Below are 15,822 nucleotides of genomic sequence, written 5' to 3' on the forward strand. Positions count from 1 at the left end.
AAAGACAACCATGTTCCTCCTAGCCTGAGTTTAAACTTCCCAGGGGCTCTGTATCTAACCCAACCCTCTCTGTCTGTCCTTTGTGGCTGTCTCCCACCCAGTCACTGTGGTAGGCTGACCCCAGAAACCTTAAAGTATAGTCATTCTGTAGCTGTTCTATAGCTCAGCCTTAAACAATTAACCAGTTCCCAAAATGGCTTCTGATGAAACACTCTCAAATGTGGTGGGTGCTATGCTAGGTTTCCTCTCTAACTCTGTTCTGCCATGTGGAAAGAGTTACTTTCAGACTAAAACATCATGATGTTTTTCCAGTTTATGGGGTTTTTTTGTTTTTTGAGTCAGGGTCTCCCTTTGTAGTTCAGGCTGGCCCTGAACTCACTATCTGGTCCAGACTGGCCTCGAACTTTTGGTGATCCTCCTGCCTCAGCCTCCCAAGTGCTGGGATTGCAGGTTTGTGCCACTATGCCTGGTAAAAGTTTTTTTTGATGCCAGGGATTGATGTCAGGCCCTTGCACTTGTGAGGCAGGCATAGCACCACTGAGCTAAATTCCCGGCCCTGTTTTACCAGTTTATAACTACTGCAGGCTTTTCTTGGGGCTAGTATTACTGTCCTGGTCTGTGGCTTTTCCCTAGAGTTGTTGACTCTCTCCTGGCTTACTTTGTTTTAGCAGAGACAGGACCCTTCCTCCTTTGGAGCCAAGTTCAGTGTTCCAAACTGGTTTGTTCTTTTCTCTGAATTATCGCTGTAGTTTCTAGGTTTTTTTTGTTGGCTCTTTCTTGATTCCCAGAGAACTGTTTTGTCTTTCTTTTTTTTCTTCTTCACTAAATTGTTTTTCTTGTCCTGATTCTAGGTCCTGGACAGACAGTATTTTGCTGCTGGTCTATAGCAGCACCATGTTCATTCAATCTAAATTTAGTCTTTCACTAGGCAATATAATCTTATGAAAGCAACGTTCTGTGCAGTCTGTCATTGATTGGAATAATGTCATGTGGTACCTGACTGTAATCTCATAATATTGTGTGTAGTATATGGCAGTGGAGAGTGTGGGGGGCCTTGCCCCCCCGCTAGAACTCTTGAGTGCCTTTTACGGACATATCCGGGCCTGCTGCAAATCTACCCGGCAACAAGGAAGTAGCCCCAGTACCCTCCTCTTGCTCCTCCCCTCTAGCCCTACGGTATATATGTTGTAACAGCTTCTGCAATAAACGAGACTTGATCAGAAACCTGTCTTGTCTCCATCTCTCGTGTCCCCTGTCCCCTCTCATCCTCGCTCCCCCTCTAGGGTCTCCGTTGACTTACCCGCGGGCCGGGACAGGAGAGGAACGTGCCTTATAAGCAGGAGGGAAGAATTCACAGGATTTGTAGCCCTTTTCTTTTATTAAATTGCTTTGAAAATTATCTAATGAACTTTTGTTAATTTCCAACATGTTGTGATTGTAGTCACAATATTTACACAGTTATATGGGCATGTGCCTGGAGGAACTGGAATAGAAGCAAACACAATATTATATGTATTTACATATACACATATCTGAGTATACATGAAACACACATGTGTATATGTACATATCTAAATTTAGATGTCTATTGTCTATGTCTGTATACAGACACATTTAGATCTACAGACCCTTCTGCAGAACAAGCCATATAGAACATGGCTTGTGTCACATAATAGCAGCAGATCCCCTTGCTGCAAGCTGCTCTGTGGCAACTTAATAACTTTAATGACATGACACTAATGTCCACTTGCCGCGGTCCAGCCACAGCAGTCGAACAGCTTCCGAGTGGGGGTGTGAGGATGAAAGAGAAAGACAAGAAACGGGAGGCTCATGAAAGTTCCGAGCAACTTTATTGACTTTATTATTCTCTTATATAGTACTCAAGAATAGAAAACATCTTACATAAGGCACATCTGGAGATTCTCCAGGCCTTGAGACAGTCCCGTGTTTTCCTTACCCTATCTCCGTGTCCTTGTGCTGTTCTTAACAATCCTCGCCCCCGGCTTATTTTCACTTGCAATGTGTCTTTAATATTGTAATTAACCCTTGGCTCCCCACAAGTCAGTACTTAGAATTTCGCCCCGCACACTTCCTATTCTCCACCAGTTGCATTAACTCCTTGTAGGCCACCGGATCCCGACATCCACTGAGTTTGCTCTTTTGTATTCTCTCTTATTTTTTGCAAGTTGCAGAGAGATGTAGACTAGGACTACTCCCCTTATGGCCTGAGATTCAATTTAAATCATCATTTTTGTATACACAGTGATTTAGAGCAAGAGAGAGAAGTTTACAAAGAAAGCACTCCAAATACCAAGAAGAGTCAGCAATTAATTCTTAGGCATTCTAAAGCTGTGGAAAAGAGTTTCTGTTTTCTTTGTTTAAAGTTTTTGAGGTTCTCCTTCTGCTATCTTGGAAGTGACTGAATAATCATCACGGCAGCCAAACAAAGGTGTGAGCAAGTGAAGTGGACTCTTTATATAAACATGCAAATCTTCACCCAGAGGTTACTGACCTTGCCTTGTCCGTAGATGTCCATTCTCTAAAAGCAAACTTCAGAGGGTCCTCCTGGCTTCTTTCTTCTGGCTCTGTGGGATAAGCAGGAACAGGTCACTGAAAAGGAGATCTGTGATACCAGCTGACATGCTGTGGCCATGAATTGCATTCCTTTGATCAATGAAGCTTACAGGGAAACTGCAAGCCTGGAATAAATGTAAAGACTACTTTAATCAAGGAGACTCTCTGGACTGCTGTAACTGCTGTGGGAGAATATAAGAATATGATGGAGAAGACATGCGTCCATAGGTATGTACCTTCTAATTCGTACTGGTAGGCTTTAATGGCAGGGACAGGAGGGAGAACCATGGACTAAACAGTGCTGCATATGGCAGCATGATGGGAATAGTAAAATAATTTTATTTGGGAATGGAATGTACTTTAAAATGAAAAACAAGGGAATAAAGTAGAATAACTAGAAAATATCACAGTGCATTTCATACAATAAGTATCATTTCATGAGTATGCTTTTTGCTTGTTCTTAGGTCCTGAATTGGGATTTGATTTTTTTTTTTCCCCTTGTAAGTCCAATCAAAAACGTTTGAGGAATATGGGCATAATTTACCTCTTCGTCACATACTTTTGGGATTCTGAGTATGAAAAGTAAAAGTAAAATTTTGACCACTAACACTGAGCTTTTCTAAATACTATAAGCATTGCTCTTTTGGGAGCTGTTTATCAGCTATTTCGGCATGAGGACATAAAAACCTGATGTGGAAGCAAGCTGTCCACAAAAATAAATGGGAGATTTATAACTAAGCCTCTGGAGGTAGCTAAGACCAGAGGAGGATGCTGTCCAATGTGTGTGGGTGTGCATGTGTGCCGTGTGTGAAATTTAGAGACTGAGATTTATTGCAGGGCACCAGGACAAACGTATTTCTTCCAATAAACAATGACTAAACCCTTGCTGATCGCACTGAATCCTGGATGTGAGAAAAGGCTCAGAGACTTGATGTGATCCCAAACTTGAAGAAGTAACCTGAAAGGCAGAAACCAGGAATCCTTCAGCTCGTTTTGTTCCCTGCCTCAGGGAAGTGCTTTGTTCCTGATTTCTAAAGGAACATATAAAGGGACTTTCTGAACACTGAGGGACCATCACCCTCTTCTGGATGCTACCGAGGGGGAACCAGAGTACACGGAGCTATTTCATGTTGATTGACCGAGTGTGTGTTTATTTCTCCTATTCTCTCTCCTAGGATACTCACTTTGTTTCCAAATGCCATAGTTCGCAAATTATTGCTGATGGTGATATTTATTTTAGTTTTCTGGCTCATTTACTTGGCTTCAAAAGACCACACAAAGGTAGGCATTGTTTTCTTTTTAAGAGTCTCATAGAAAGTGACAGTGTCTTCTTTTGAATGTTTCACTTCACCTCAGCCAGAAACAAAAGTTAAAAGCATGTTATCTTACCAGAAGATTGTGGGTAAGGGGTCTCTGTTCAGTATTAACCCATTTGACAGTATTCATGCTATTATTGTTTTTTAGTGCAGAGGGATTTGAGGCTGTCTCTGTGCCCCCGGCACTACTTAGCACCCTGCCTCAAGGTTTTCTCCTTCCTAGCCACTCGGGACTTTAATCCAGCTAAACCTCTGTTTTAGTTTTCTGCCTTCTTCACAGGGTTTTAACACAATTCTTTGTGTAGTTCAGTTACTGTTTCTTGGATTTTCACTTCCTGCAGTTTTTCTTAACTGATCACGCTCCTAGCTTTTCCTCCTCCCAAACACCAAGTAGATCTTTGCTTAGATGTCATCTTTATTTAATATTAGAAGCAATCCCACTCCAACTTCTTAGCATTCTTCTTACTCTGTTTGACTTCACTTCTTTCTTTCTTTTTTTTTTTTTTGCAACAGTGCTTTTTACTTCCTACTACATACTATATAATGTACTAATCTATAAGGTTCATTGATCACTGTCTATCTTGTTCCAGTACATGGTGACCTCAAGGAGGGCAAGGATTTTAGCATGTGTTTATTTGCTGGCATATTTGAAGTGCTCAGAACAATGTCTGGCATGCAGTAGATGCTAAATAAATAACTGGTAAACTTATTAATTAATAATAATTAAAATCAGTAACTAAGTAAATAAAGACTATTCAGTCATTTATTCTAGGTGGTAAGTAATGATGACCTGAAACGAGAAGGGGAAAAGTCAATGAATTCAAGAGAGAGTTGACAACAAGAATGATTCACTAAGGGAGGCTGAAGAGTTGGCTTAGGTTAACCAGGCATTACACTCCAGGTTTGTACAAGTGCATGGCTGGTGATTCCATTTATTGAAGTATATACAAGAGTAGGAAAAATAGTTTTGGAGAATAAAGGATAAATTTATATCTGAAAAGTCTAGGTTTGAGGTTTTTAAAGTCATCCAAATGAGTGATATTGCTTCAGAATACTGTTGAATATACAAATCTGAGACTAAAATAGACCTGGCTTAGAAAAGTAGATTTAGGAGCATTAGAATACAAACGGCAGTTGAAGGCTTGGAGTCTAAGACATTTCTTTGTTTGTGCTGTAGTGTGAGAAGGAAAAGCTGTTAATGATGAAACCCTGTGGACCAGAATAAGTACTAGGCTGAAAAGTGAATGGTAGGAGAGTAACTGAGAAAAGGGCTGGAAGAGAACTCAATACATTTAGTTGATAGGAGATTAGGGACCTCAAAGATTTTCTTTCTTCAATATGGGAGACACTTGAATATATCAAAATTCTTATGAAAAAAAGCTAATAAAAAAGTATAAAGTAGGAAAGGAAAGATGTGGTTATATTTAAGTTGAGCAAGAAGTTGATTTGCCCTATGAATACCCTCAGAAGTCTGAGAAGGTTCAGGAACAAAGAGCTACATGTACTGAAAGATCTGCCTCCATGAACATTGAAGTCTACCTGGAGGATGTCACGACTTTTAGTGGTGAAGAAGACCACAAGCCAAGTTCTTCAAAATCTCTGATAAGGAATGAAAAAAACCAGTGGCTGAGAAAATAACAGAGAAGGGGACTACTTTGTAATGATTGGTGACATTTGGTTAGATGTATCATGGACAGTAAAAGATCTTAGGGTTTGCTAAAAAAAAAAAGTATAAAGTTTTGAAATATACCTATCCACACATAAGAGAAATGTGTGAGTACATGTATGTATAACACGTTTCTTTTCTGGGTTTCTCTAAAAGAGTACCATAGACTTGGTGTTTTATAAACAATAGAAATTAATTTGTCCTATTTCTGGAAGCTGGGAAGTCCAAGATCAAGTCCAGAACCAGGTATGGTGATCTATGCCAGGAATTCCAGCACTCTGGGAGGCTGAGACAGGAAGATCAGAAGTTTGAGCCCAGTCTGGACAACTTAGTGACTTACTATTATCCTGTCTCAAAATAAAAAATAAAATAAGCTCTTGGATATAGCTCAGTGAGAAAGCCCTGGGTTCGATCCCCAGTAATCCTCCACCTAAACACACACACACACACACAAACACACACACACACACAGACTGAAAGAAAAGGAAAGTCTAGATTCAGTGTCTGGCGAAGATCTATTTCTTGAGTATAGATGGTCATTTTCTCACTGTGTCCTCAGAAGGTAGAAGAGGCAAAGAGTCTCTGAGGTCTCTTTTATTTTTGGTTTCTTTTTTTGGGGGGGGCGTTCTTTATAAGAGTTCTAATCTCATTCATGAGGGATCTTCCTTAATGATCTAATCACTCCCCCAAAGGCTCTACTTCCTAATACCTTACCATTGTGGGTGAGGGCCTCAACACTTCAACATAGGAATTTTTTGAGGGTGGAGGCATAAACATTAATCATAGCAATCTGTGTGTGTGTGTGTGTGTGTGTGCGCGCGCGCGTGTGTGTGTGTGTAATAGGCTTTTAAAAGAATAGGGAAATTGAGCTAAGAGTGAAACTGAGCACTCAATGGTGATCCTGGTCCTGCTACTGCTAGTGTATTTTAAAGAAAATTTCCTCCTTTTGGTCTAATATTAAGTATCTTGTACAAACTTTTTTTTGGCTCATATTTATGGCTCATGTATTATGTGATTCTGTTACATAATATTCTTGACATGACAAAATCATAGACATAGAGAAGAAATGGGTGACTGGTTGCCAGGGGTTAAGGTATAAAAAGGAAGTATGAGGGAAATTTATTTTTCTTCACCATAACAGTGTCAATATGTAGATTTTACTACAGTTTTGGAAGATGTTACTATTGGGTAAATTGGGCAAAAGGCACATGAGATTTCTCCTTTCTTTCTAACAATTGCATGTAAGTCTACAATTATTTCAGAATAAAATGTTTAACTTTTTTCCTTTACTATATTCTGTTGAAGTTTATATGCCTCATTCTATTCTATATATGACTCTTATCCAAACAGTCTTTACCTTTAGGGTTGAGAACAGAATGTGGTACCAGACCTTGTTCAAATATTCCTGCCTTTTGATAGGTACTACAGGGAAATATGTTAAGATTTTCTCTCAGGCTGGGAAAATTTCTGCCCCACATTTTTGGCTGGAGGACCAAAAGTAGGGATTAAAAGAAAAGCCAGAAAGGGTCTGGGGAGATTGTAGTGAAAATGAAGCTCAAAAGAACCGTCTCCTAAGGTGGAATGTGAACTCCAGAGCTCAACTTTTAGTTGAGCATATGCTGATCTGACCTAAATAGTGTGTCAAAGGCTTTGGGACTTGAATTACAGGATGCGCCACTGCCCAGGTGCCAGATTGGCCACTGGATGTCATATACATAGAGACTGGGTAAAATGGACAAGTTTCAAATAGGACGGTAAAGACTTTGAGGACTGAACAGACCTGTAGCTAGAGCCCACAGGTGAATTGAAACTTGTGGTGTGGCGTACCTCTAGCTAGTTGAAATGCTTTGTTAAAAAAATACTAACCTTAGCATTTAAACAAGACACAGGCTCTCAAATCATAATGTATGAAATATCTAGAATATGATCTAAAATTATACAGTTAATGAAGAACTAGGAAAATCAAAAGTTGAGAAAACATAGACAATAGTCACCAATCCTGAGATAACATAGATGTTGAAATTATTGAAGACTATCAAACTACCGTTACATTAGTTTTCTATTGCTGCTGCAACAGATTGCCTCAGCTTTAATGGCTTTAACAATATAAATTTGTTATCTTACATATCTGGAGGTCAAAATTCCAAAATTGATCTTACTGGGCTGACATTAAGAGGTTGACAGAGTGCAATGTCTTCTGAAGGAAGTTCTAGAGGAAAAAAAATCTTATTTCTTGTCCCTTTCCAGTTTCTAGACAGTCTGTTTTTCATGGATCTTCCATCTTGAAAGTTGGCAACATTGGGCTGATTCCTTCTCATGCTGCCATCTGTCTAGTAGTTCCTCTTCTGCTTCTGTCTTTTGAGGATTCTTCTGATTACATTTACCTCTTAGTTTTTGTTTTTTTTTAAATTGCTTTTCTAGTCTCTATTTCACTCATTTCTGTAAATTAGAAAAACAATAGTAAAGAATAACAAAACTAGGAGCTAGTTCTATTAAAATGCAATTCATTAGCTAGATTAAGAGAAAAAGAGACAAGATTCAAATAAATAAAGTCAGAAATTTAAAAAGGTGATATCATGACTGACACCACAGAAATACAAAAGATTATGAAAGGCCAACATGAAAAATTATAAGCCCCCAAATTGGATAAACTAGAAGAAATGGATAAATTTCTAGACATATATAACCTAACAAGTCTGAATCATGCAGAAATATAAAATCTGATCAGAGTAATAATTTTTTTGTAAAAAAAACCTCTTTCATCAAGAAAAGCCCATGAGGGGCCAGGGATTTAGCTCAGTGGTGCCGCTGCCTGCCCCACAAGCACAAGGACCTGAGTTTGATCCCCGGCACCGAAAAAAAAAAAAGTGTATGGTTGTGGTTGTAAATAAATATTAAAGAAAAAAAGCCCATGAGCACATGCCTGTAATCCCAGCACTCTGGGAGGCTGAGGCAGAAGGATCACAAGTTTGAGCCCAGCCTGGGCCACTTAGCAACTTGAGGGTGTTTCAAAATAAAAAAAAATTTAAAAGGACTGTAAATGAGCTCAATGGAAAGGGCCTGGGTTTACTTCCCAGTACCAGAAAAATAATTGAAAGAAATCTCAGGACCTGAAGGCTTAACTGCTGAATTCTACCAAACATTTAAAGAATTAATATGAGCTTTTCTAATTCTTTCAAAAAAGTTGAAGAGGAATAAATACTTCCAAACTCATAAAACCAGTATTACACTGATAGCAAAGCCTGACAAGTACACTAGAAAAATAGAAAATTACAGGCCAATATCCCTGATGAACATAGATGTAAGAATTCTCAATAAAATACTGGTTAAATTCAGCATCACATTAAAAGGATCATTGACCATGATCAAATATGATTTATTCCAGGGATATAAGCATAGTTCAATACACATGAATCAATTGTTACTCAGTCATATACATGCCACACTAATAGGATGAATGACAAAACCCATGTAATCATATGCACAGATACACAAAACGTTGACAAAATTCAACATCCTTCCATGACAATAACTTTTAACAAATTGAGTGTAGAAGGAAGGTACCCCAACATAATAAAGACATATATGTATGACTAGCCCACAGTTAACATCATAATTAGGCATGAAAGATGAAAGCTTTTCTTCTAAGATTAGAAATAACTCAAAGTTGTCCACACTTACCACTTCTATTCAACATAGTACCAGAGGTCTTAGCTAGAGCAATTATAAAAAAATAAGCAAACAATAAATAAAAACATCTGTATTGGAAAGAAAGATATTAAATTGTTCCTGTTTGCAGATGGCATGACCTCATATACAGAAAACTGCAAAGACTTCACCAAAACACCTGTTTGAACTAATAAGTAATTCGGTAAAATTAAGGTATATAAAATCAACAAACACAAATTAGTAACAGTTTATACACTAACAACAAACTACCCAGTAAAGGAACCAAAAAATAATCTAGTGTACATTAACATGAGAACAAGTAAATTTCTTAGGAATTGAAGACCTATACACTGAAAATTGTAAAACATTAATGAAAGAAGTTGAAGAAGACATAAATAAATGGAAAGATATCCACACTTATTGTTTATAAAAACTAATATAATTCGTGTCTATATTACCCCAAATGAACTACAGATCCAGTGTAATCCCTATCAAAATTCTAATGACATTTTTCATAAAAGTCAAAAAATAATTCTAAAATATATATGGAACCATAAAACCCTGAATAACTAAACATAACAAAATTGGAAACATTACAGTGTCTGATCTCAAAATTTACTACAAGTTACAGTAATCAAAATAGTATGGTACTAGCATAAAAATGGTGAAGGACCAATGGAGCAGAACAGAAAGCCCTGAAATAAATCCATGCATATATGGCCAATTGATCCTTTATAAAGATGCCAAGTACATAAATGGGGGAAAGGACAGTCTTTTTAGTAAATGATGTTGGAAAAAATGGAAATTCACATACAGAAGCATGTAAGTGGACCCTTATCTCACACCATGTACAAAAGTCAACTAAAATGGATTAAAGACTTCAATGTAAAGTCTAAAATTGTGAAATACTAGAAGAAAACATAAGGTAAAATTCCTTAAGAAAGAAATCTTGGCAAAGATTTTTTGGCTTCTGATCCCAAAAAGATAAGAAGTGGAAGCAAAATAAGACAAATCGAATTGCATCAAAAATCTTCTGTACAGCCAAGGAAGTAGTCAACTTAATGATGAGACAACCTATGGAATGGGAGAAATATTTGAAAGCCATACATAGGACAAAGAGTTAACAATCAATATATATAAGAAACTCAAAACTCAATGGAAAACAAATAGTCTATCAGAAAATAAAAATTTTAAAACATTAATGAAAGAAATAATTCATAAATAAGTGAAAATATATCCATGTCCATGGATTTGCATAGATAGTTGGATAGTAAAAGAATCATACCATAGTAATATATGGGCACCCATGTTTATAGCGGCACAGTTTGTAATAGCTAAAACTTGGAAACAGTCCAATTGCCCATCAACTGGAGACTGGATAAAGAAGATGTGGGTTTAAAAAAAGATGGAATACTATTCAGCCATAAAGATTGAGAAACTAGAGACATTTATAGCAAAATGGATGTACATTGAGGCGATACTCTTAAGTGAAATAAGTAGGACACACATATGTAAATACCAAATAGTTTCTCTGGTGTGAAAGTGTAAATGAGGATCAAAATGTATAATATGTAATATGAAATATAGGAAGCAAATGTCCAAAGGGGAAGGAGAAGGGGAAGGGGAAGTGGGAATGGTAGGGAAAAAGAAAGAAGGGAAAGGAAAAAATATGAGAAAAGGAAAAAATGGAAACAAAGTTTTTGCAAATAGGGAGGGGTAGAGGGGTTGAAGGCAGTGCAGGGGAATGGGGAAAAAAATAAGAACCAAGATATATCATGTAAAGGTACAAATTCCCAATGATGAATGCCATTGTATACCTAAAATGTACCAATAAACTTAATGAATTAAAAAAGGAGACAGGCAAATGACCTAAAATCATATAAAACTCAACAGCACTAATCATTAAGAAAATTTAAATTAAAACCAAAAAGAGATATCACCTCACAATTCCTAGAATAGCTAACATAAAAAACTAAGTGTAGCCAGAGATTTAGCTCAGTGGTTCAGCCACCTGCCTGGTAAGCCCAAGGTCTTGAGTTTGATCCCCGGTACCAAAAACTAAGTATAAGTGTTGATGGGGTTGGCGAGAAAAGGGAACCCTGGGTACTATTGATGAGAATGTCAATTAGTACAGCCATTGTGGAAAACAATATGGACATTCCCAAAAAACTAAAAATAGAATTACTATATAATCTAGCAATTACACTTTTGGGTATTTATCCAAAGGAAATAAAATCAGTATGTTGAAGAGAGATCTGTACTCCTGTTTTCTTGCAGCATTATTCACAGTAGTCATCAAGGAATGAATGGACAAAGAAAATGTGTTGCACATACATTTTAATACTAGTTAGCCTTAAAAAATGAAATCCTGTCATTTGTAACAACATGAATGAAATTGGAGTACCTGCTAAGTGAAATAAGCCAGACCATCAAAGCAAGCACTATACAACATGATATCACTTATACAGCATGTGGAATCTAAAAAAGTTAAATGGAGAAGCAAAAAGTAGGATAGTTATTACCAGGGATAGAGGTAAGCTATTGAGGAGGATGGGAAGATGTTGGTCATAGTGTACAAAGTTTCATTTAGACAGGGTGAATAAATTCTGTATGTCTATTGTACAGCATGGTGACTATAGTTAGTTAATAATAATAATAATAATAATAATATACTTAAAAATTGGCAAGAGAGTAGATTTTAAATGCCCCCCAAAAGATTGCTAGGTGAGGTGATAAATTAACTTGATTTAATTATGCCATAATGTATACATATGTCAAAACATCACATTATATGCCATAACTATATATAATTTTGCCAATTAAAGAACAAATAAATTATTAAAAGAAAAACCTTTATCTCCACAAACAGAAATTCTGCAACCATTAAGCAATAACTCCCCATTTTCCTCTCTCTGGGAAGCCATTCTTAGCTGCCCCTAGCAAACAGTTAAAACTCTTATGTACTTATGGAGCTCTACTTGTATATCTGTTAAATTATTCACTTTTAGTAAGGAAAATTTACATGCTTATTCCTGTCTTGAAATAGGACTAAGTATAGTTTTAATAGTTGCAAATGGCACTTGTGTGTTTTCCTTCCTTAGGTAAATAAAAATTAGAAAATGAAACTGGAGAGTAGTCTAAGATGAGAAGCAAAAGTAAATCACAAAATTATTTTTCAATGATTCAACTATAAATATTAAATGCTCCTAGTTAATCAATCATTTAATTAATTTTTGGAGTGCTAGAATTGACTCAATTCACACTGCGCTAGATCCCCAGCCCTTCCTTCCTTCCTTCCTTCCTTCCTTCCTTCCTTCTTTCCTTCTTTTCTCCTTCTCCCCCTCTCTTATTTTTAAATTTTGTGACTGGATTCTATAGCCTCTCAGAGTATTGGGATTATAGGCTTGTACAAATCACACCCAGTTTAAATTCTTTTAAAATGTCAAGTAATGAAGTGGTAAAAAAATATTTTTCTACTAAACTGGGAGATTAAATCTTAAAATGACTATTACATGAAAATCTAATATCAACTGGGAAATGAAAAAATCAAAGAACATACAAAAAATTGGACAAAGGAAATAGGCAATTCAGAACAGGAAAAATATAAGTATTTGAAGGAAAATAAAGTTGAAACACTGAAGTGAGAATAAATATGATTAATAAATAATCAGCTTCCACTTTCACCTATGAAATTTGAAAATACTTTTGTTGACAATGTATAATTTTACAAAAAAATATTTAAATTGATGAATTTTGTAAGGGAGATTTAGTCAACTGAGGTATCTGATTTCTCCTGGTAAGCAGGCAGCTATTAATGTCACCAATCAAAAGATGGATTTCTATGAATCTTTCATTAATGTAGCTATCTAATTGTTAGAATATGGTACGTATTATAAAATTATTTTGACATAAATATTTTACTCTAGAAAAATCTTTTTATTTCCAATTTTCTTTTTTGAAACAAGGTCTCACTATGTAGCACAGGCTGGCCTTGAAATTACTATGCAGCCCAATCTGACCTTGAATTTGTGGCAATCCTCCTGCCTCAGCCTCCTGAGTGCTGGGATTATAAGTGTGTATCACTATGCCTTGCTGTTCCAGAAAAATTTTTGACGACTGTTACGACTCAGAAAATAATATACTTGAAATTCAAGCTTTTCTGTACAAACATTAAATAGCAGTTGTAAAAAATAGCAGTTTGTACAAAACAAAAACAAAACAAACAAGTCAGTTGGGTGTAATAGCACAGGTCTGTAATCCTTGGGTTCTGGGAGGTCGACTGGTTAAATGTGCTTCTATGATGTGACTGTGACAGTACATGAACAGTTTTAGACTGATGGAAATATTCCTCCAGTTACTCCATTGTGCACCTATTAGTTACTCCTCAGTTACTCCATCCATCCTATATGATAGAATTTATTGTCAGGTAATAAGCATTTCATTTGAGCAAATCTTTCTTAGTACTCTAGGTAAGAAACATTATTTATAACCCTTATACATTGCTACAATGTCCAATGAGACACTGCTCTGTTTCCCACATTTTATATAATGTGGATATACTATCTTTATAAAAAAGAGGATAATTTAAAAATTCAATAATGAAATAATACATATTTATTATATCTAGTAAATTATTTTAGTCAATGACATCCAAAAGAAATCATCTGCTGGCAGTAGAGAAGTTACACTATGTGGAAATTAATTTCTATAGATCCATAAGTGAAACCTAGTTAGAATTGATTTCTGATAATTTCATCATGCTTACATACATAAAGTGAACTGTATTAATTTATATTGAAAAGCAAACTATTATCTGCTGTGAATATATATATAATATATATAATAAATATATTCTTTCCCCCAACACTGCAGTTCTTGCTCCATTTGAGAAACCCCATTATCCTGAAACAATGGAGCATCTTCAAAAAATTTCCAAGCTCTGAAACAATTCAGAACCGAACAGTTTCACCAACAGAGACTGAACTGAAAATCAGGGAGATCCTGGAGAAAATGGACCAGCTGATCCCACCCAGACCCTTTACCCATTTGAATGCCACCACTAGTGCTGCACACAGCGTGGTCACCATCCTCAACCCTCAAGACATGTACTGTAGTGGGGACCAGCTGGATGTCCTACTGGAGGCGAGGGACCACTTGGGACAGAGGAAGGAATATGGCGGGGACTTCCTGAGGGCCAGGATGTCCTCCCCATCCCTGAAGGCTGGTGCATCAGGAAAGGTGACAGACTTCAACAATGGCACCTACCTTGTCAGCTTCACTCTGTTCTGGGAGGGCCAGGTCTCCCTGTCTGTGCTGCTCATGCACCCCAGTGAAGGGGCATCAGCTCTCTGGAGGGCAAGGAAACAAGGCTATGACAGAGTGATCTTCATGGGCCAGTTTTTTAATGGCACTTCCCAAGTCCTTTCTGAATGTGGCCTGACCCTTAACTCAAGTGCTGAACTATGCCAGTACCTGGATGCTCGAGACCAAGAAGGCTTCTACTGTGTGAAACCTCCACACATTCCCTGTGAGGCTCTGACTCACATGAGCACCAGAAACAGAGACATTTCCTATCTTAGCAAGGAAGAATGGAGACTTCTGCACAGGTAAACTTGACTTCAAATACCATAAGGACAATAGGAAAGTAGACTTTGAATCAGACCAAACTCTAATTGAGCTGTCTTATGTCAACTGATGTTGACTGAATTATACTCAGATACAACCTTACCAGTCAGCTCATCTAGTAGTATGCTCACAAGGCCCACGAGATCACCTATTTGCTAAAAGGAATATAACCAATGAAGTTCTGTACGTAGTATATACTTTTTGCTTTTCAATATCATCTGTAATACTTCCAAATTCAGTAATTTTTATTTTAAAAATTTTTTATTTTTATTCATTTATTTATTTTGGTACTGACGATCAAACTCAGGACCTTGTGCTTGCCAGGCAGGCGCAGTGCCACTGAGTTACATCCCCGGCCCCAAAATTCAGTAATTTTTATACACCTGCATTTATTATAATGTAGTACATGGAATACTAATCCTACCAGTATTAGTAGGGAATGTGCCAAAGAAGTGAATAGTATCATTATTCAGTTTACTTTACCCTTTAATTCAATGAATCATCAAATTCTATACTTTGTCAACTACGGCCTATCTATCCCAATTACCTCTGTCTTTGAATAAGCTATCATCATACCTCAATTAAACTATGTGACAATCTCCACCGCTGTTTTCTCTGCCCTTGTTCATATTTCTTTCAAGCTATTCTCTACACTGCACCTAAACTAATGTTCTGAAATGCACATGTGCTTTTTATTTTTCTTTGCCTAAAACTCTTAATATGACCCCATGGCTCTAAGTGTGAAATAAATTCAAACTTTAATATGTTTACAAAGACTTGCCTAATGCTATAGGCTCTTGTCTCATGGGTATACTGCTTTGCTTTTTGTCAGTCAACTTGAACTCATTTTATTTCACAAAAGGACAATATTTTCTCTCTGCTCTGGAATTCACAGCCCCCGGTTTAGAGTCAAATCCTCCAGGAAGCATTCCTATCATGGAAGTACCTACCAGTCCTATATTTTTATTGCAT

At 36.9% G+C, this 15,822-nt stretch overlaps 1 protein-coding gene across 2 annotated transcripts in view; it reads left to right on the top strand.

The window, feature by feature from the left end:
- Positions 1 to 1,052: 1,052 nt before the first annotated feature.
- Positions 1,053 to 15,822, top strand: part of LOC101719875 (NXPE family member 2) — a 29,467-nt gene continuing 14,697 nt past the window's right edge. Inside the window, exons 1-3 of one of the 2 annotated variants that reach the window (XM_004856628.4) lie at positions 1,053 to 2,802; positions 3,750 to 3,855; positions 14,098 to 14,831. In XM_004856628.4, coding sequence (XP_004856685.2) covers positions 2,777 to 2,802; positions 3,750 to 3,855; positions 14,098 to 14,831 — 866 coding nt within the window. In that variant the 5' untranslated portion in view covers positions 1,053 to 2,776. The remainder of the gene's footprint in view (positions 2,803 to 3,749; positions 3,856 to 14,097; positions 14,832 to 15,822) is intronic. The other variant, XM_004856629.4, reaches the window with a different exon arrangement.

This window comes from Heterocephalus glaber, unplaced genomic scaffold (genome assembly GCF_053883595.1).
Source record: "Heterocephalus glaber isolate CG9 unplaced genomic scaffold, H.glaber_assembly_v1.0 deba00001429, whole genome shotgun sequence".
NCBI lineage: Eukaryota > Metazoa > Chordata > Mammalia > Rodentia > Bathyergidae > Heterocephalus > Heterocephalus glaber.